Below are 22,564 nucleotides of genomic sequence, written 5' to 3' on the forward strand. Positions count from 1 at the left end.
GGCCCTCCCTGGGAGCACTGGCTGCGACAAATCTGACTGTGGGCACCCCTTCTGTCCCTGGTCCTCCAAATGTTTATAAACAGATGAAAACAGATTATTATAAACAATAAGGGCACTTTGAAAAATAAGCTAAGCATCTGTAAAAGGAAGCAGGGGCAGCTCCGTCCAAACCACCCTGTGGGCTGCCTGCAGAATGCCAAATCCGGGAGAAAATCCTTTCCTTTCCACTGTCTCTCCAAGTCCAAATTCAAAGCCAGCTCGGGGTGGGTGGGGGCAGGAGGGTTACAGGATGACTTTGACTTTTCATTTTGTACCTTTCAATAATTTTTTTGAACACTTGTGTTGATTTGTTTTGTTTTTTTTTTTTACAGTACGCGGGCCTCTCACTGCTGAGGCCTCCCCCGCCGCAGAGCACAGGCTTCGGACGCACAGGCCCAGCAGCCACGGCCCACGGGCCCAGCTGCTCCGCAGCACGCGGGATCCTCCCGGACCGGGGCATGAACCCATGACTCCCACATCGGCAGGCGGACTCCCAACCACTGCGCAACCAGGGAAGCCCGTGTTGATATTTTTATAATTACAAATTATTACCAAAGAGAGGGTCTTTGGTCCCACCCACATTGATGTATATACACTAATTCCAATCAAAATGTGCCCTGCGCTTTGTTCTTATGGAACTTTCTAGAGCTCCACTGCCAAATACATCTGCAGGATCTCTGCAGGGAAAGCAGGCTACAGGCTGCCTCATAGAAAAAATGAGCATTTTGTCATCTGTAGCTGGGGGAGTCATTTCAGAAGAAAAGCTGGAGATGACAGATTTTCTGAAAAGATGAGCTGTGAGTGGCTGAAGAGTTTTCTCCTTCAAATCTCTTTTCAAAACAAACATCACATCATGTCCTCTTCTTTATCTAAACCCCACGTCCGTGGAGAGCAGTATTCTCAGGCGGAAGCAGCCAGGAGTCTCCTGTGGAAGCCTGCTGCCTCGGAGGGACTGCACACGGTGACCAGCCCGTACTGTGAGCGCTGCTGCCCTGTTTCTTTGTCTCCAAGTTGCTCCCTCCCAGAACTGAAGCAGCTGGATGCCTCCTCCAGCCGACTGCTGTTTGAACTCTAGGCCTAGTCACTCCCCTCAACATTTCAGGCCCTCTCTCCCTGTGATCTAGACACCCCTCCTAAGTGTGGTCCCAGGCCAGCACGCAGATCCCCTGGGAGCGTGATGGAAATGCAGAGTCTCAGGCCCCACCCCCGACCCACCGAATCAGAGCCTGCATTTTCACAAGATCCCAGGAGGTTCGTGTCCACTTCCAGTTTGAGGAGCCCCCTCAGAGGAGGCCTAATAATCCTCCCTGGTCAGGGAGTAGTTGAAGCATCTTTAAAAACAAGCAGCTATCTGAAAAGGCTACATCCTGTAGGTTTCCTCCTTTGTGCCCTTCTGGAAAAAAGCAAAACTATGGAGGCAGTAGAACAACCGGTGGCTACCAGGAGTTGGGTCTCCAGGGAAGGAGGGAGAAATCGGTGGAACACGGGGGATGACCGTGGGTGACGCTGTGATGGTGGATGCATGTCATTGTATGTGTGCCAAACCCCAGCGAGTGTGAGCACAAAGAGTGGACTGAAATGTAAACTGTGCACTTTAATGAATCATACTGTGTCAATACTGGCTCCTCAGTGATAAGAAATGTATCACACTAACGTCAGATGCGAATAATAGGGGGACATATGGAATGGCGGTAAGGGGCCATATGGGAACTCTTTGTACTTGCCACTCATTTTTTGGTACACGTAAAACTGCTCTAAAAAATAGTCTATTACTTAGACAATAACAACAACACACTGTTGGGGCTTGAGATGTTCTTATAGTTTGGGGTGCGTGAAACAGTCGCTGAGCTGTCCTTACAGCGTTTCCTCTTGCCCAATGTGAACTGCTGTGGCCATTCTGCTCCACAGCTGGGCACGACCCAGACTGGTAGGAAGGAGACCCCTTTGGAATCGGTGGATGGGACCAGGAGCCTGTGAGCTTGTGTGTCCCAGCCAGGATTTGTACGCATCTTCCAGAGTAATCCTACGTGGGGCAGCCCTAGGTTTAGGGAGCTTGGATTTAGAGAGCAAAGTAGGAAGTGGATCACACTGGAAGTAGTGCTTATAAGAATGGGGAAAAACACAGATGCAAATATTCTGTGCTCCGGGAGACGTATTAGGAAATTACTAATCCTGGAGGAATGTGAAATAGGGCACAAATTCTAAAGAAAAGTGTCTGTGCTAAGACATGCATCTTACACTTTTTGTCTAAAGATGAATTTAATTAAACAGAACATTCTAACCAGATATGTGAGTAATGATGGGAAGTGGCCTGACGTTTCGGAAGCCCCCCTCCAGCTACAATAGCATAATCGACTCTAGTACGACAGATAGACCCAATGACGGAATTCACGTTTTCTGTTGATATAGTAGCTGGATCTCCAGACTTCTGAGGTTAGGAATGGGGGTAGGGAAGATTGGGGCTGTGGACAGACCCTGCTCAGGACCAAGTCCGTAACGAGACAGCCACGTGCAAATACACAAACAGACGCATAATGTGAGGTTGGTACAAAGGCTAACAGTATAGACAAAGATGGACTTCTTTGAGACTGACAATGGATTCAGTCTCTCCATAAGCCTGCTCACAAATCCTGCTCCGAAATCATCTCAGTGAAGACAGCAGGTGACGGCTTTGGAAGCAGCTCGGAGCACAGGCAGCTGGGAATAAGGATTGTCAGCTCTCTGCAGGCTACGTGTTCCCTCCAGGGTGTTTTCAAATTTCTACCCACAAGGCTGTGTGCTGCCAGCCGGTGACCGTTAGTTAACAGGAGATGTTAGGTTTTCTTTCCTGCTGGGGTCCCAGATGCCGTCTTCCTCACGGTTGTGCAGTTTGGCTGAATTTTGCTTTTCCCAATGCTTGGCTTCTTCTGTTTCTGGCTGTTTTGAAGCGACTTCAGCCCCAGCATTTTACAATACTTGTTACACTGGTGTAGCGCTTTAAACTGATCAATGAAGGTCATGGAACAGTTGCCTTTAAATCCTTTGTACCTGTGGGTTTGGGTGGAGGGAAACAATTTTTTTTTTTTTTTTAAACAGGACCCTTCACCAATATTCAAAGAAACGTTTCAGCGGGGAAACTAATGGTGTGTGAAAATATATTTATTCCTACTTTAGGCAAGAATGGCCAAATGGTTGACATAACTACTGATAGAAGAAACAAAACCTGTGGATTGAAGTAAAGGCAAAGACCAACTGGCATGAAGTAAAGACCAAAGATTATGATCAGACAAATGTTCTAGGGGTTGACAGTTCTGCCATGTCAGCATTTTATAGCTTTTTTTTTTTTAGTCATAGTGACTAGTGCTGGACCATCTCCATAAAAATTAGAAGATCTCTTGGTGATCTGAAAGCCATCCCATCCCATCCAGAGGTTCTGAATAAAGAAATCTAGAACTTTGGGGCTGGAAGAAGTTGAGTTTAGACCCTTCCACTTATCATTGAAGGAGTTTAGGCTGAGAGGCTGAGAGGCTGAGAGGCTGTGCGGCCAGCCTAAGACAGCAAAGCAAGTGGGTGTGAGAGAAGAGACCAGGGTGCAGCCCTCTGCGTCTCCCTCCTACAGAAGGGCTCTCTCCTGTGACAGTACATCCTCTCCTCAGGAGGAGAAGAATCTGGGCCTTTGTCTCTGGTAGGCTCCTGGAGGGACCCTGCTGACCTGCCTGGAGTGGTCTCAGGGGCTGTTCCTTTGGGTTGGGACATTTCATATTCAAATCGTCAATGGCTGTGTTTTCACATCTCGATCGATCATGGGAGGTAAGTGTCCTCCTGAATGGACAAGTCCCCATGCCCCCAAATCTCCAAAATCCAGCAAGAGAGCTGGTGAAGGGTTGCTGAGAGGATGACGATGAGGAAATGCACACAAACCACCTAGATCAGCGCACGACGTACAGTGGGTGACGTTCAATTAACGCTGGCCAGGCTGTGTTACAGTTGTCAAGGTTATAATTGGTGCAGCCGGTAGGGGCTTCCTGTGGAAGGGACGCTGAAGCTGAGATTGAAGGATATGGGATTTGCCTGGTAAAGAGGATAGGCAGGGGTGTGGATGGCATATGAGACCATCGACATAATTTTCAGGGCCCAGTGCAAAACAAAAACATGGGTTCCTTGGGCAATAATTATTAAGACTTTCAAGATGACAAGAGCAGAACATGCATTAAATGAAGCCCAGGCCCATCTGAGTGTGGGGCCTTATGTGACCACACAGCCTGCCTGCCTAGGAAACTGGTCCTGCTGGGTGTGAGTTCTGCTGCATTTGATTAATAGGGCCAAACGCTAATTGGCAAAAGGAAGTCTGCAATGCTGGCATTGCGCTGAATCTGTAGCTAACGTGATTCAAGAAATTGGGCCTCCTTCATTTGCTGGTAGAAACCATAAAGGCCAACAGACCTGAATTGAATAAACTGGGACTTGTGCGCTTTTCCCTAGGAAACCCAAGCTGGGTTTTAGGCTGTTAAGGGCCTGAAAGATTTCTTTCATCTCTGAAGCCAAAGCCTCAGTGAGCAGCTCCATCCTGACGTGTTTGTTACAAATCCAGCCTGCCTCTTCCTCCTCCTTGAAGGGAAACGGCTCTTCCCCATCTCCCTGGGAGCCCACAGTACATTTTCTTGTGAAAAATGACTCCGTTTTTAAAAGCCAAACTCCCTCGTTGAAGAAAAAGTCAGCCCAAGACAGGTGTTGACTCTAGCAGGGTAGAAAGAAATGCCACTGCCAATCATGTCATCTTTACATTTCTATCTTCTTCTGTAGGAGGTCATGAGAATGGCTGAAATAGCCTGCCTGCATTTCCTTGTTGTCTGAGCACGCCCTGGAGGAATGCGAGGCCACTTGGACCTATGATTGTCAGATGGAATGGAAAGCCTAATCCCATCCTCCTGCCAGGGAGGCCCCACTTGTCTCACACGATTCCTGAGCTTCTCAAACTAGGATGATCAAAGGCAGCCTCCCTATAGAAGCACATTGGAAACTAGTCAAGGTCATCTGTCTAAAGCTGCCTTGAGGCTTGTAGACGTTCAGACAACACCTAGTCTCAGCAGAGAAGAATCACTCGTTGCACTGCAACCTCCCAGAAAATTTGCTAATTGCTTCTTAAGCCCAGCCTGGCGGTCAAGTGTATAATGCTGCGTAACAAGTGGTCCCTTACATAATGGTTCCCACCTTCTGAAATGGGAATGGCTGAGTTTGGGACAAAGGAGCAGGACTTCTGGGCAGCCCAGCTGGGTGGAGCCCAGATCTCTTCCTAGGAATCTAGCACCTTCTTTAGACTCCTCCGGGAAAGCCAGAGTAGGCAGCAGAGACTGGGGCCGATTTTACTACAGAAGGCCGCACACAGATAGGGCAAGGCCCTAGAGTGAAGGCAGCTTTGCTCAGTCAAGGAGCCCCTGACTCAGCCCCTGGCTTCCTTCAAGCCCCAGCTCGAGTGCATTTCTGTGGAGCCTCCCCCCTCTCACACCATGAGAAGAAATCTCTCCAGCATCTTCCCTGTATCCTTGTGAGAACTACACCCACTTCTCAGAATTCAGGGTATGCCTTCCCGTGCACAGACTGATCTCCCCCAGGGCACTACTTTATGTCCAAATACCTGTCTAGGGAGGCTTTTCCATAAAGGTCAAGGGAAGAAGTGAATGCATGCCGGCCCCATCCTCAGAGCTGCCTCACCTCGGCCCAGGGCATCTCCAGATCACACTGCTAAGCTTCCTTTTCTCTCTCCGTCTAATTTTGGACTCTCAGATGGGCCTCCCGGGCAATATGGAACATCCCTCCCCAGCTATCTCAGGTGTAGACTATTTTTGCTACCTAGCATCTGCAGAATTAAAAATCTTTCTCCTTTCTCAATTTGGTCTCTTCTCAGCCAGGGCTGCTGGGCTTCTATTTGACCTCTTATTCTGTCAAACTCACAGCCATTGCTGCTGCCTGGGAAGAAAATAGGGCAACATCGTTTGTGTTCCTAGATCAGTTAACCCAGAGTTTTTCCAAAGGACACAAGTTCAACTACACCAAGTGCTCGTACACCCAAGAAATGAAAAATCCAGGCTCTCCTGCTTGTGGTCCACCTTGCATGCCACGTGTGCCATCTGCCACCCTCAGGATTGGAGGGGACCACAAATTTGAAGCATCATGACATCTCTCCAGCAAGGTCCCCATTGCAGACACTCGCCATTGTTGTTCTTGTTGGATGAATGTATTGGGTCGAATAGTGTCTCCCCCAAAAGTCATGTCCTTCCCAGAACTCAGAATGTGGCCTTATTTGGAAATAGTGTCATTGCAGATGTCATTAAGATGAGGTCATACTGGAGTAGAGAGGGCCCTTAATCCATAAGGGCATCTTACTGGTGTCTGTGTAAGAAGAGGAGAGGATATAGACACACAGGGAGAATAGCACGTGACAACAGAGGCAGAGATGGGAGCCGTAATCTACAAGTCAAGGAACGCTGAGGATGGCAACGACCTCTGGAACGTAGGAGAGAGGAGGGGACACATTCTCCCTCAGAGCCTCCAGGAGACACTGACTCTTCTGCCTGACTCTGGACTTTCAGCCTCCAGAACTGGGAAAGGACACATTTCTATTAAGCTACCCGGTTTTGTGATCATTCATTTTGGAAGCCCAAGGAATCTAATACCATGGGAGAAAATAACCTTGTATTTGAGAACTTTCTCACACATTTCCATTTTTAGAAACCTTAGTTCTATTGAATTTTATTAACGGAATCTTTGTATCCTTATCCTCAAATTAGTATAATTTTCTAGCCCATCGCTTTAAATCATCCATCTTCTCTCACAATCTCCAAGCACGGAACAATAAACTTATTCTACTGAACGTCATCCAGCAGAGTATTTTCGTAAATATCTTGCCCCTTGGATGGGCGTGGGGCATACACATCACGCAGGGGCCTTGCTAAAGTGCTGGCTTGGAGTGAGTAGGTCTGGGGTGGGGTCTGAGATGCTGCATTTCTAACAAGCTCTGAACCCATGTAGATGCAGGGACCCCCCTTGGAGTAGCAAGGAGACTAAAGTGTGAATGATCTCACAGCATCCTTCTTTGACTTCAGAAACCTCTTTAAATCGGAAAACGGATCTCTTTCCTTCTTGACGTTTGTGTCATACAACTTTGTAAAATCACTGTCACAATCCACTTCAGGAGGAGCCAGGAGGCTATCTTTACATCCTGCCTTCGCTCCACACAGACTTATTCAGCTTTTCACCATTTAGTATTATGTGGGCTGCGGGTCTGTCACAAATGGCTTTTATTATGGTGAGATACGTTCCCTCTATACCCACTTTTTTCTGCATCTATAGAGACGATCATGTGGGTTTTGTCTTTTCTTTTGTTGATGTGGTGTATCACACTGATTGATTTGCTTATGTTGAACCATCCTTGTGACCCTGGAATGAATCCAACTTGATCATGGTATATGGTCCTTTTTTTTTTTTTTTTAATGGTCCTTTTTATGTGTTGTTGGATTCTGTTGGCTAATATTTTGTTGAGGATTACACAGATTTATTCAAAATGTGTTGGAAACCGTGCTAGGCTGACTTCTTGCTTAAAAGCGAGTCCCCTTGGGCTTCCCTGGTGGCGCAGTGGTTGAGAGTCCGCCTGCCGATGCAGGGGACACGGGTTCGTGCCCCGGTCCCAGAGGATCCCACGTGCCGCGGAGCGGCTGGGCCCGTGAGCCGTGGCCGCTGAGCCTGCGCGTCCGGAGCCTGTGCTCCGCAACGGGAGAGGCCACAACAGTGAGACGCCCGCATACCGCAAAAAAAAAAAAAAAAAAAAAAAAAAAGCGAGTCCTGTTTCCTCTCCTGCTGATAATGGATGGCACGGCCTTTCAGACTCACAGGAAAACCACCACTTGACAGCAATGGTCGGCTTCTCCCTCAGCTTAGCACAGATTCTCTGTGCAATTTGCTGCCTCCAAACACGCCCAGAGAGGGGAGGGGGTGGAGCAAAGCTGCAGAAAACTCCCACCTCTGGCTGCGTGGAAGAAATCGAGGTTCTTGTCTGGCTTAATAAAGGACTCGTTTAAAGAAAACTCGTGAGACAAGAAAAACCTATAGAAAGTCCCCACACATTGGTAACCCTTTTAGAAGCAAGCCAGAAACTATTTATAACAGAGGTTTTAGTCTGAGATGCTTTCTAAAGAAACTTTTAATTTATGAGGAACGGCTAGAAGGACTTGGAATTCAGGTTGAGGATGGCGGGGAGTAATTGAAAGAAACCCCCTAGTTTGGGGAGGGGGTGGGCGTGTGCCGTGTCTGTGTGCAAAATAAAGCCGGGGCTGAATTTAGGAACAGGTAGAATCGATTGTCACCTATGTGGAAAAGAAAGGGCGCTAAGGGAGCTGCCCGCTCTGGAACCATCTAGTAATTCCTGCCATTCCATCAATATCTCCATTTCTTCATGTTTGTTCATTCATTTCTTCATTCACTGGGCACCAGCTGTATGGCAGACATCGTAGGGGGATTAAAAAGGATTAATAATGTACGTGGCTCTTTTCCAGAAAGCTGGCATCTTGCAGGGGAAACGGACACATAAACAAATAATTACATTATGCTGTGATAAAGGGCTCCAGTAACCCAGGGATGTGATTTTTTCCCCACTGCCTGGTGGGTTCTAAGGATGTTTCATGGAGGAATAATGGCTCTGGGAATATCTGGCAGGGGTAACAGCATGGACAAAAGTTCAGAGGATGTTCTGAGCAGACCAGGCGTCCTGAGGAGAGACGAGGCCAGAGGCTGTTTGTGGAAGGTTCATAAGCCATGCTGTCATTTCTCTTGTGGGTACTCAGTATTTCCCAAAATACGTTCCAAGGAACAAGAGCCCCATAAGATGCTTTGAAAAAAATAATAATTCTGTGTTGTAAATACTGTGAAAAATGCTATATAATCGCTCTCCTTGCCCCCTTGGGGTTCAAAATACACACCGGCTCTTGAAAGACCCTGTGAAGTCTCACACGGAGGAAACCTCCTACACTTATTCAAGCCAGGTCTCCCAGATTATTTGACAACAGCCATCTTGTTTTTACACGACCACTTTGCAAGCTGCTACCGTAAGAGTCACTGGGCCTTCTGGGGGGGACGATGTACCGTAACCAAATCCGTCGCCCAGAGAAGTTGTATTCTGCTCCCATCTCGAAGCTCACCTTGGAGGTCCCCTCTAGACAGGGGGCCTCAGCCCCCAAACACCATGGGAAGCCCGGTCCAGCCAGCACCACCCACCCCGGCCTCCCCATCGCCAGAGCCCCCTGGTGGTCGTCTTTGCTTCTCGCCTTGTCCGGGGCGCATGCCATGGCCACCCCGGGTGTCAGTCAGATCACAGTCACACAACGGCTCAGAAGGCTCCACCTCCCTTAGAACAAAGCCTGGCTCCTTCGCATGGCTGCCAGCCTCTCTGTCCTTCTCGAGGCCGCCACAGCCCCTGCCCTCAGGCCTCCGTTAAGCAGGAGCCACAGTGCCTCCATGGAAACAAGCCCTGGTACTTCCTTCCCTACACCCACCCAGGCTGGGAGAAAGCCGGAGCGCAGCGGCATGCCCACGGTCTGGTTCTCCGCTTCTGCCAGCAAGGCCATTCCAGCAGCCCTGCACACTTGCCAGCCTTCTGCTCTGACGCCTTCTGAAGGCGCCCCAAATCCAGGGGGGCCTCTGTGATGTGAGCCCTAGGACGAGGGAGCAGAGAGGGGCCCCAGGGGAGAAGAGGGGGCCCCAGATGTCTACTATGGGTCCGTTCTTGAGGCCGGGAGGCCCGTCCCCGTGGCTGTGCGGGAAGCATGCGGTCCTCGCCTTAATATCTGAAATGGAATCTGAAGCTGGGACCCAAGAGAGCCAAGGAGGGGATACGGGGGATAAGACAGCATGAAACAGGCAGTCTGAGACTGAGCTGCTGTCCTGGGCCACAGAGCTCCGATCCCCAAAGCCCCATCCTCATTCCACCTGCGTATGGGGAGCCCCTTCAGGGCCACAGGGCCCGGAAGGTAAGGCGAGAGCATCAGCCTCGTCAGAAGAGCACCTGCTCCGACGTCCAGGGTGCGGGGAGGGTGGCGTGGAGGCCGCCCTGGACAAGCCCTGAAACCCTCAGGCAGGGGCCTCTCCTCTGAAACGGACTCTATTCAGCCCCGCAGTCTGTACCCCTATGGGCTCCTTCTCTCCGGCCTTTTTAGACACACACACAGGCCCCCCATGCCTTTTTCTAGTGGCATCTCCCTCTTCAATCCCGGTAACCTGGAGCCCCACCACTGCACTTTGTGTAGACCTTCCTGAAGGCACTGTAGCTTTTTTCCAGACAATTCTGGCCTTCACCCAGCCCTATCCTCTCAGGTGCTCGCCCTCCTGCTGTCTACCAGCCTGTCCTGCAGGGGGCGGTCTCGAGTCCATCAATCTTTCGAGATCTTTCAGTTCAGACGTGTCTCTGAATCAGGAAGACAAATGACTAGGGGCCTGGCTGTGTCCCTCTGGTTCTGGGCATGGACCAGGCAGAGGGGTAAATAGTGAGTAGTGTCGGGGAAGTGGGAGGAAGCCCATGGCTCCAACTCCAGTCACTTCAACAGAACTGTCTTTTGTGAGACTTTGGACAGGAGGCCAAGAGACTGCCATGCTATTCCCGCTCTGTGGACAGGCTGGGTCCTGGCTGACTCTTGGGCCCAGGAGACTCTGAACACCCACTAGGAGCATTGCCAGTAGTGCCAGCCTCGCCAAAATTGTGAAGAGAATAAAGTGTTCCCATCATGGGCCTCCACATCTCCTTGATGGCAAAGACTGGCCAATAAACCAGCCACTGGCCAAGTAACTCTGCTACATAATGTCTTGATCAGATTTAAATGAGATGCAGGCTGCCTTCCAGGGTATGTGACAGCAGTGGCAGAATGGGAAGGCAGATATTTGGGGTGTGAAAGTGCCTTTATTAGGTCCCTTAGGCCTGTGAGACTGGTCCCCTAGAGCCCGGTGTTGGTGAGACAGCTAGAATATCCGGGATCCACAGCGACACGGGCCTGCTGTGCAAAGCACTGAAAGGGTGTCAGGAAATTCAGTTCCAAATCCCTTTGTTTCCTCCCCTCTTGGAAGATTCATGCGTTACATTAAATAGTCGCCCAGAGTCACCACACACACACACGCGCGCACACACACACACACACACACACACGCCCCCGTGTGCACACGGGCACACCCCCGAGCCTATTCTCAGGGTGTGTTTCTTGAATATTAGATCCCGTTTCCTTCCACCCACAAGTATGTTTCGGCCCCTCCTCTCCAGGCAGGGTGGTGTCTCGGGATGGTGCCTGGGTTAAGCCTCCCAGGTGGCGGCCGCCGCTCTGTCTGCTCACAGCACACAGGGCTCCGTGGTGGGCTGCTCTTAGCATGGATGGCTGATCCTTTTTCTGGAACTCAGCTGACTGAATGTGGGAGGCTGTGTTCATTTTTCCTGTTTCAGGGCTCATAGGACATCACGCTGATGCCAGCAGAGCCTGCTTTCTTGAGGCAGTTGTCCTCACTGTGCGTCTGCCTTGATATTTGGGCCCTATCACCTCACATTTGCCGCTCAGCGAGAACAAGCCATTCGTGAGTCTCTGCAGGGTCTCCTGGATTTGGTCTCCACGTCAGGGATGCCTGACACATGCCATGTACTCTATGCATGACTGTTCTTTCGTCCAAAGGTAGAGCCACGATGCTGGCTGGCAGCCTGGTGGCCACAGGGAGGGGTTCCTCTGTGGTTATTCATATCGATCCTATTTTTGGTTCAATGCTTACAGACTGGGAAGAAATCTGCTCAGGGTACTTTTCTTTGTTTTTCACCAACATGAAGTGGGCTTTTCGGGGGAGAGATTACGGAAGACAAAAGCGTTGGCTCTGGTGCCCTCTGGTGGCTGAATCGCAATATCACCGTCTCCCCAGAAACTCAACTGCTGGCTGGGGACAGGTGTGTGTGTTTGCAGGATCCACTGTGACATGTCAGCTCTGCTCCCCAACAAGTGTTGGTATACACTGATTTTAGTTTGATTAGGTTAAATTTCCAAGTCTTCGGGCATGGAATTAGTCATTTTTTCCTCCTCTCCCTTCAGAGAACTCTAAATGCTCAAGCGATTTCAAATCAGAAATATGTTCGACAGTGCCGTTAGTATCTTGGGTCTGCCTAGAAAATGTATTATTCGATGTTGAAGCGATCCTATTTGCCACACTTTGTAACATGAAGTTTTGGTACGCAACACTGCCGAAGGATTGTAGGTATTGGGGTACAGGTGACTGGGATACAGCATTTTTTTTTTTTTTTTTTTTTGCGGTACGCGGGCCTCTCACTGTTGTGGCCTCTCCCGTTGCAGAGCACAAGCTCCGGACGCACAGGCTCAGCGGCCATGGCTCACGGGCGCAGCCGCTCCGCGGCATGTGGAATCTTCCCAGACCCGGTCACGAACCCGTGTCCCCTGCATCGGCAGGCGGACTCTCAACCACTGCGCCACCAGGGAAGCCCTGGGTTACAGCATTTTTATCGCTGGCTCACAGGACAATATGCCATGCTTCAGTTTTAAGGCTCATACCACCAGGTAAAGTTGCATTAAAATGAATAAGTCATGACGGTCCCCTATTTTCTTTTATAAGATTATAAATAGCTTACCCTTCAAATAGTATTATGACTTCACTAAACAAGAGAACAAGCCAGGTCCCATTTACTGGGGCGTCCGCAGTCAAACATAGGGTTCAGGTTGAGGCACAGGGAATATTTTCTTTACATGAAAATAAGTGGCTCCTCTTCCTGAAGAAGATCCTGACCACTGCCAGCCAAAAAGGGTGGACCCTAAATTTGGGAGATTTTCTTCTTCCTGGTTTAAATTTATTATCATCATTGTTAATAATTATTAAAGTAAGTCATACCTGCCTCCTCACTGTTTCTCCTGTCCATACCTGGTGTTCTTTTTCATGCGATTAAAAGAACATGTGTAGGGCTTCCCTGGTGGCGCAGTGGTTGAGGGTCCGCCTGCTGATGCGGGGGACGCGGGTTCGTGCCCCGGTTCGGGAGGATCCCACGTGCCGCGGAGCGGCTGGGCCCGTGAGCCGTGGCCGCTGAGCCTGCGCGTCCGGAGCCTGTGCTCCGCGGCGGGAGAGGCCACAACAGTGAGAGGCCCGCGTACCAGAAAAAAAAAAAAAAAAAAAAAGTACCTAAAAAAAAGAACATGTGTAATGCTGCCTACATGGAGCGCTGCTTCTTAGGACGGGGGCACCTGTTCCCTAGGCTTCCGGAGACCGGGCCACTCTCCCTCTCCAGCACGGATGAAGGACGCCTGCGCAGGCTGCTCGCTAAGAATTAAGAGAAGGGGCTCAGTGCTCAACCACCAATCTCCTCTCCTGCTGTCTGGAAACCCTGTGGCATCTGCCAGGCTCCCCAGTCTTTCCTTCCCCTGCTCGAGGTTGCTTCCCACCTGGACTTCTTTGCCTGTCTGTAAGCTGCCTTTGCACTTGAACCCTTTGCAAGTCTCTCCCATTGCCTGGTCTCCATTCTGCAGCTTTGACTTTCACTCGAGTTTCTTCAGTGGCACCCCGCCTCCTGTCCCTCGGGGCCCCATACCCCATGTAGGGCTGTGCCTATAAGCAGGCTGCCGCCTTTCCCTGCACCTCTGCTCCTCACGTGGCAAGTAAGAAGGTGGGATGGACCCAGCCCCCAGGGGCTTCCGAAGACATCTCCCAGACCCCGACCCTTGTCCTCTGGTCAAAGAAGCTTCCCCTTTTATCAGTTTTTGGAGGAAAAAGAAAAAAATGTGACTTCAAATAAAAGTTTTTTAAAAACACAATGGACAAGATGATCTAATACTCCTAATACCTAATCTTTCTCAGACACTTCAGAATTTCCTTCTCTCCCACCCCCTCCTTGGGAGGGAGGCAGTAAGTAACACTTAATAGACAACATTGTGCACTGCCCTCCAGCTACCAGCTCTAATGGGTGCTGGGCAGCTGTCCCAGGCCAGATAAGTCACATTAAAGCTGAGAACAAAACCAAAGGGGTTGGATTTCTTTTTTAAATTAGGAGGAGAAAAAATATGGTCTGGGTTCCTGGAAGCCGTTAAGATGCTTTTAAAAGATATCTTAAATCATCACTCTTATGCTTGCCTTAGTTTCTGAAACTTCTTGGGCAGGTTTCTTCTTTGTTTTGGTAGAAGTTGTTCCAAATAATGGTATGGAATTTGCCTACCCTGGGGTCAGGCTGGGGCATGGGTTGGGGGGAAGGTATTTATGAAGCATGTACTGAGCTTCAGGGACTGGATGCAGATGAACTGGGGGAATCTTTTTTTTTTTTTTTTTGCGGTACGCGGGCCTCTCACTGTTGTGGCCTCTCCCGTTGCGGAGCACAGGCTCTGGACACGCAGGCTCAGTGGCCATGGCTCACGGGTCCAGCCGCTCCGCGGCATGTGGGATCTTCCCGGACCGGGGCACGAACCCATGTCCCCTGCATCGGCAGGCGGACTCTCAACCACTGCGCCACCAGGGAAGCCCGAACTGGGGGAATCTTCAAGACAACCCCATGTCCCCATTCTGTAGATCAGTGGCTTTGAGAATGTCAGGTCTCACGTCCACAGAGCTGGTAAGATAAGAACCCAGCACTCAAACCAGGTCTGGATGAGGCCTGAATTTTTAATGTTCTGCAAATATGGAGCCTGTAAAGGAAAGCTTTAACTTGGGAATTTTTTCTGGGGTCCAGGAAAAGTCCTTCGTAAATAGGGGTAACATATTTTCTCAATGGGGAAACTTATCCAGGACAAATGAGTAACTAGACAGGACGCTAGGATGGCAGGCATGAAATAGTACTGTCCTGGGCAAATCAGGCTGTACTGTCACCCTTTTCATCACATGGGCCAAATTCCTATGACACCAAGAAGAAAGGCTACAACTAGAAGAATCAGAAGTAAGTGGCAGGACCAAGAACTGAACCCGCGTCTTCTTCTAAAAGCCCTGTTCTCCTCACTACATCATACTCCCCTCCTGATGTGCTCTCTTCACAAGCCCAAGGCCATGACCCAATTCCCTGACCCATATGACAGGGCTCCGGTCAGCAAGGGGGATGGAGTGTGGAGATAGGAAAATACAATTTTGTGTTGGAACTGAGCAGATTTTGAGAAGGAAAATATGCCAACTGCATCTTAGTTCTAAAACCAAATTAGAAGCTTTTGCGTAGTTGGTGAGAACTTCATGAATCAGACTTATTGATCTGTAGGTTAAAAGAGAGTGGTCCCCTTTCCACTTTTTTCAAATCCCTCTGCTTTTCTCCATCCTCCATACACTAATTGAAAATTAGTGTACTTGTTAAAGCACTGCTGATGCCAATGGTCTGAAATAACCAGAAAGCTCAAGTACATAAGTTGTTCCCAGCTGTAGGAGGAGTGAGCTATATTAACCATGCTATTTTATTGTTCATGTTTCTGACACTTTGACATCCGGGGCTTTGCTGGCCCTGGAGAGACTCCCCTTCCCAGGGTTAGCCAATTCCTAGAGATAGTAAATGACTGGCCTTCTAGAATGCCTTTCATATGCCAACTAACCAATCTGCAGCCTACTCCCACCATCTCCTCTATTGGGGTCTCATACTCTGGGCCACTATCCACCCGCCCTAATCACCCCAGGGCAGGCACCAGATGAGCCCAGACAACCGGACACCTCAGAGCCTGCTGGAACTTTTCAAACGAGTCAATTCCAAGCTTGCTTACCCAGCCCCACCTATTCCTTCCCTCCAAAACCACAGTAAAAGCTCTCATCCATGTTTTCCCCTCACTCCTTCTGCCTCCTGACTGACCCTGGTGCTTCCCCATGTGGCCCCCCATGGCCTGGCAAGCCCCCTCATCTTGGGAACTGTGAACAACTCTTTTCAGTGGCAATTGTCTCCTGATCGGTCAGCTTCATCATATCTGAACCACAAGAAAGCCTACTTTAATTGACGTATAGCTGATGTACAATATTACATGTTACAGGTGTACAATATAGTGCTTCACACTTTTTAAAGATTATACTCCATTTATAGTTATTATAAAATATTGGCTATATTCCCCATGTTGCACAATATATCCTTGTAGCTTTTTTTTTTTTTTTTTTTTGCGGTATGCGGGCCTCTCACTGTTGTGGCCTCTCCCGTTGCGGAGCACAGGCTCCAGACGCGCAGGCTCAGCGGCCATGGGTCACAGGCTTAGCCGCTCCGCGGCATGTGGGATCTTCCCAGACCGGGGCACGAACCCGTCTCCCCTGCATCGGCAGGTGGACTCTCAACCACTGCGCCACCAGGGAAGCCCTTGTAGCTTATTTTATACCTAATAGATTGTACCTCTTAATCCCCTACCCCTATCTTGCCCCTCCCCCCTCTCTCCCCCCACTGGTAACCACTAGTTTGTTCTCTATATCTGTGAGTCTGCTTCTTTTTTGTTATATTCACTAGTTTGTTGCACTTTTTGGATTCCACGTATAAGTGATACACAGTGTCTTTCTGACTTATTTCACTTAGCATAATGCCAAGTCCATCCATGTTGCTGCAAATGGCAAAATTTCAATCTTTTTTTATGGTTGAGTAGTATTCCTTTGTGTATATATATACCACATCTTCTTTACCCATTCATCTGTTGATGGACAGTTAGGTTGCTTCCATATCTTGGCAACTGTCAATAATGCTGCTATGAACATTGGGGTGCATGTATCTTTTGGAATTAGCGGTTTTAATTTTTTTGGATATATACCCAGCAGTGGAATTTCTGAGACATATGGTAGTTCTATTTTTAGTATGAGAAAACTCCATACTAAAACCTCCATTTTAAAACACACACCATCCCTTCTAAAAGTCACTTGCTTGCCCCCCCCCACCCATTTCTTCCTCCTTACAAATGGTCCTAGTACATGGGAAGAGCAGCAGTGGGAGAAAGCATGGTAGCTCCAACCTGGAGCTTTATTTTCACAAAGAACCTCAAATAGCCTCCTCTCTCCTCATCAGTGGTCCAGCAAAGCAGTGAGAAGAGACAGTTTGTTCAAGAGATACCCCAGTAAAATGTTATTTTAGTGCTCTCCGGGCACACCCCACAGTGAGCAAAGCAACTCCCTATGCTAAATTAGGAAATCAATACCACTGACAACAGCCATAGTCACTAATCACAGCCCTTCCATAGCCATTTGCCCCTGTAATCAATCATCAACATGGGAGTCTGGGAGCCGCCTAAAATACTTTTTAGTGAAAAGTATGGGGAAAATACATTAGAAATATGCAAATTGAGTTCACTCAGTTGCAAAAATAGAATTTTTAAAGAAGCCTCTAATAGTGAAGATATTAAATATAGAAAAACAGAATATTCCTAGTTAAAAGGAGTCCCAATAATGCTGGCATTTCCCACCCCCCCAACCATGGGCCACCTGTTAGTAATCAATCTTGAAATGTGTTCAGAGTTCTTATTTGTTTCAAAGTTAGGAAACAAATGTGTTTCCCTGGGAGGACAAAGTCCATAAATATTTTAGGTAAGTGAGAGAAGTGAACTGAATTCATCCCAAGAACATCTGTCTTTCGCAGTTAGGACAAGAAATCTCCTCTGCCCACATCAGCCTAACAGAATCTGCCTGGTAGGTGTTTGGAAACCCAGAGGTGAGTGATGTGCCCTTGATTTTTTTCTTCTACTCACCCTTTAGCCAATGTTGCTATGCCAACGTCAGTCAACTTCATTCCTACACCTATGGGAAGAGAGAGCAAAGACGGGATTTGTGTTACACGGGTCTCCTCAGAAAAGAGGGACCATCTATTCACAGGGAGGGGTAGCGTCAGCCCCATCATCATTTCCCTTCCTGCATAAACACATACTTTCCTCCTTGTTTCCATCAGCAGAAGCCGTGCATCAGACGTGCATCCTGCTCTACGGGAGCATAGTGGGCAAGGCAGGCTTCTGAGGCAGCCGGTCAGGGGAGCAAGGGGCGGGGCCTGCTGCCTCACCACACATGCCCTTTACAGCTCCGGAAACGAAAGTGCTGTCCTCTGCCTGCCTGGACCACTGCTTCTGCTGGAGGAGGGAGGCCTGTCACTTGTCCCAGGAGTTCTCTCCCCAGAAACGCTCTGATTTGGGCTTAGGCCTGTTCTGTGTTCTTCATCAAAAGCGGAAGCCCTTGTACAACAGTGAGAGAGTTCAAGGTGGCCTTTGTTCAGTTCAAGGCCAGACTCCAGACACACAATTGCCCATCTCCAGAAAGATGGCATTCCGGTTCAGGACTGACGGTTTTCTGGGTCGGCTTTAGACCCAGGGAAGCACTACTGAGTTATGTGCAGACTTTTAACCATCGGCCTGGAGATGTCACGCGCGGTCTGACCTTTTGATGCTTATCCCAACCTCTCTCCATTAAGCCATTGGAAGTTGCGGGATGGGGGGCGGGACACCCAATCAACAAAACAGCTGCCTGAGCTTCCCACGCTGGTCCCTAAACAAGCCGTAGGCGTCCCTGGTAGAATCCCAAGCACTCGGGAGTCCTTTTGCTTCTCCCCTCGCAGCAGGAGCAGATGGGACAGTGGCTAAGGAACCAGGGATTCAAAGAGAATGAAGGTCCTACTGCCTTGCAAGGTGGGGAAGGGCAAGGTTGCTGTCACCTTCTGCAATCGAAAAGCGCCATCCTTTCTCACCCAGGTCTGGAAGAAGGCAATCCTCTCTGATGCCCAGAGCGCGGACAGCCTCCGGTCTTTCCAGAATCTCCTTGCCAGACCCGCTACCGTTTCTGCTCCTGCCTCTCTAGGGTCGTGGCTGTAGGTACTAGCTCCGACTCCGTGGACCGCTGCCTTAATCTCACCCATGCCATCTAGTGACCGGCCTTTTACGGCAGGGCATGGGGTCCAGGGTGCTATGCCAACCAAGCCTCGCCTCCTCTTCTCTGGACCCCGACTCTTGTCCCACCCGGGCCAGGCTGTGGTCACTATATTCCCCAAGGCCAGCCAGCGACTTGCTCACTGAAGGGCCTGGCGGCCCAGAAGCCAGTCTGGGCTGTGGACGAAGGAACCAGCATCCCTGGCAAAAGCCAACCCTGGGGGTCAGGCCTGATGGCAACCTAGTTCCATGGGTCTCCCTCATATGAGCACTGTTTTCTGAGGCTCAGAAAAGGGCAGCTAGGGACTTCCCTGGTGGCGCAGTGGTTAAGAATCCGCCTGCCAATACAGGGGACATGGGTTCGAGCCCTGATCCGGGATGATCCCACGTGCCGCAGAGCAACTAAGCCCCTGCGCCACAACTACTGAGGCTGCGAGCCACAACTAGTGAGCCTGCACACCTAGAGCCCCTGCTCTGCAACTAGAGAAGCCACTGCAATGAGAAGCCCGTGCTCCTCAAAGAGTAGCCCCGCTCCCCGAAACTAGAGAAAGCCCACGTGCAGCAATGAAGATCCAATGCAGCCAAAAATAAATAAAATTAAATTACAAAAAAGAAAAGGACAGCTAAAGCGTTAATTTTCTGATTCAGCAATGTCTGCCTGGAGTGAGGCAAAAATACATGTCATGCTGCTGTTCAGACAGAAGCAAAGAGCCCTGCCTTTCTGCAGGGCACCTGGGAGCTAAATTAGACACAGCACTTTGGGGGAACCAGTAAGCATTTTAAAAGCTTTCACAGTTGGCAACTAATTCATCTCATTCTTTCAAAGCTGCTAACAACTAAAGCACATGTGGAAATGCTTCACGTAGTTTTTATGATAGGAACTGGGCTTAAAAAAAAAAAAAGACGACTCCAAACTGCAAAAGCCCTCTTTGGACATCTCGTTTCGTGGAAAAGTTGTACTTAAAAAGTACAGCTCTAAGCCGCATAGAGGTCCAATTTTCAAGAGCCATTTGGCAAAAGGTCCTTGAGCTTGGGAATTGCTTTTCCTCAATTCTCACAATTACCAGCTGTCATTGATGTTTGGAAAAGTAGAATTTGATTTTCAAAAGGAAACTTCTCTCTTGGTTTTCTAGTTTGCCAGCAATTCAACAAAGGTTACTAAGGGTCTCTAGAGGATAATAATTTAGATTATAGCGTGCAGCTGTTAAACCAAGTTGGGGATGACAGTCATCTACAGGTTGTTTCTGACGGAAGGTAGGAAGACGGCAGTATTACAGTTTGTTCTCCAGAACTCGAGTTCTTGGGTTATTTGGGTGACGGCTTCTTAGGAAGCCCAGTGGTCTCCGGTGTGTGCAGATCTTAGGGCCAAATCACAGGCTCACCTTTCACCCCACTGACCTGCAGGACTCGCCACAATCTCATCAACAAGCCGAGGCAACCAGGGAGAGAATAACTTAAGAGTCTGAGAAAGTGAGACTTGAGCTTGGGTTTGTTTGGGATTTTTAAATCCTAATTCCAGTGTCTTAGTAAAATTATAAAACGTGGGGATCGCTTAGAGAATGGATGTGTGATCTTGTGCCACAGTGATGATGACAATAGTAAGATCCTTCCCAGCAGCAGCAGAGAGTAAATCAACACCCTTAGGAAACAACACGCCATCACTTTCAACCACACACGTCATTTACAGGGAGATACAACGTTCCACTACAGCTGTTTATTAGTGACTGGAGGCAAAATTAACCGTGCGTGAAGCTCCAGAGTGTTGCTTTTCAGTAGATGAACTGTATTTAATGCAAAATTAACTCTGAAGGAGGAAAGATGGGGAAGTCTCAACAGTTGCACAGTCTAATTAAAATAGCTGTCTGTTTAAGGCCGTATTGTCTGTGTGTGGCAGCAAAGTCTCTTCAAAAGTGAGTAGGGCTTCCCTGGTGGCGCAGTGGTTGAGAGTCCGCCTGCCGATGCAGGGGACACGGGTTCGTGTCCCGGTCTGGGAAGATCCCACATGCCGCGAAGCGGCTGGGCCCGTGAGCCATGGCCGCTGAGCCTGCGCGTCCGGAGCCTGTGCTCCGCAACGGGAGAGGCCACAACAGTGAGAGGCCCATGTACCGCAAAAAAAAAAAAAAAAGTGAGTGGATATGGCTGGCTTCAACTTGCAGATCAGCCTCCCCTGCGAGTCTATAACATTGCGCTTCCCAGCTGACCTCAGAGGAGTCCCTCACAGGAGCCTTTGACATTAAGGGATACTTGGAAATCTTGCAAATTTGTAAATTTGAGTTTTAGTGGAAAGAGTTTGGGGTTCAGAGTCAGAAGCAGTGTTGGAGTCTTGGACCCCTCTTCTTCTGAGTGAGCTGGGGATTAGATCATTATCTCCCAGCCTCTGTTTTCTCATCTGTAAAATGGGGATCATAACATCTCTTTGGCAGGGTTATTATGAAGATTAAACAAAAAATAGGGAAAAATGAGTGCAGACAAGAACTGGTGAAATCCACGTAAGGTCTGTAGTCTTGTTAATTACATCGTGCCGATGTGAGTCTCCTGGTTTTGATAGTGTACTGTAGGTATGTAAGGTGTTATCGTTAGGCAAAGCTGGGTGAAGGGTACATGGGGACCCCTCTGTACGTTTTTGCAGTCTCTCATGCCTATGGTTATTTCAAAAGTTTGTTAAAATAGCGAACTCTTACTATGTGTCCATGCTGCGCTAAATGTCTTGCTATCTCATTTCATCCTCCCAACCACCCCACGTAGAAATTACTGAGGCACAGAGAGGTAAGTGGTTTGCCCAAGGCTAACAGCTAGAAAGTGGAGGTGCAGGAAATAGAACCCACAGGCATTCTTGCTCTTCACCACCATGATGTATAGAGCTTGGGATTCTTATACGTGACAATGTCTGACATTAGTAGGTACTCAGTTATAGTTCAGATTTTTTTCTTAAAGCATTATTATTTGGAAAGGAAAAGGAATAGGAAAGCCCCTGTGGCAGAAGCTGTTGGGACCCTGCCCATCACCCTCACCCCACCCCTTCCATGCACACAGCTCTAAGTCCAGGTACCACCACCAGCATCTCTTGGCCTGAGAACATGCTCCGATCACAGGCACCTGCTTTGCTCAGCGTGGCTTGCCCATGTGCTGGTGGCAAACGCAGGGGAGTTAACACCCCCATCTAGAACAGCCTGCTGCTGGTAAGTAAAGGGAGTTGGAGTATAAATACCCCTGCTCCCTCACTCCTTGGGTGTGCTAATTCTGAGAAGTGTGTTCTGCCCAGCCTCCCCCAGTTTCCCCAGCCGGCATGAGCTTCAGTAACACAGTGGTAACCGGGTATAAGGTACCCTATTGACTTTCTTTCCCTGCCCTGCCACACTCCCTCAGTCTCCTACCAGTGTTTCCTGGGATCCCCTCCCAAATATTTGCACTTGAACATTCGCGTGCAATAAAGGATTCACCTTGCCTAAATAAAGGATTCGTTTTTTGCCCAACTTTTTGAAGGTAACTGCTAAGCTCTGATAAGAGTGTCCAAAGAGGCTAGAGGCAGAGGTCAGTCTCACGAGCAGGCAGTGACGGCTCCCTAATAAAATCTCTGAACACCAAGTCTCAGGGGAGCTCTCCTGGTTGGCAGTGCCCCCACATCACTGAGGGCGGAAGCACTGTCCCCACGGCTTCACCAGGAGGGGACAAATGGGAATTCCCACCTGGTCTCTCCTGGACTCTTTCCCGTG

The 22,564-nt window shown here is 49.1% G+C and overlaps 1 protein-coding gene across 2 annotated transcripts in view; it reads right to left on the reverse strand.

The window, feature by feature from the left end:
• Window positions 1-2,279: 2,279 nt before the first annotated feature.
• Window positions 2,280-22,564, reverse strand: part of ALPK2 (alpha kinase 2) — a 129,360-nt gene continuing 109,075 nt past the window's right edge. For both annotated transcript variants that reach the window (XM_027118621.1, XM_027118622.1), the window contains 2 exons: window positions 17,691-17,739; window positions 2,280-3,066 (listed from right to left, as the gene is read on the reverse strand). In XM_027118621.1, coding sequence (XP_026974422.1) covers window positions 2,853-3,066; window positions 17,691-17,739 — 263 coding nt within the window. In that variant the 3' untranslated portion in view covers window positions 2,280-2,852. The remainder of the gene's footprint in view (window positions 3,067-17,690; window positions 17,740-22,564) is intronic.

Source organism: Aethalodelphis obliquidens, unplaced genomic scaffold (genome assembly GCF_003676395.1).
Source record: "Aethalodelphis obliquidens isolate GAN/ISIS:26980383/991018 unplaced genomic scaffold, ASM367639v1 scaffold19, whole genome shotgun sequence".
Taxonomy (NCBI): Eukaryota; Metazoa; Chordata; class Mammalia; order Artiodactyla; family Delphinidae; genus Aethalodelphis; species Aethalodelphis obliquidens.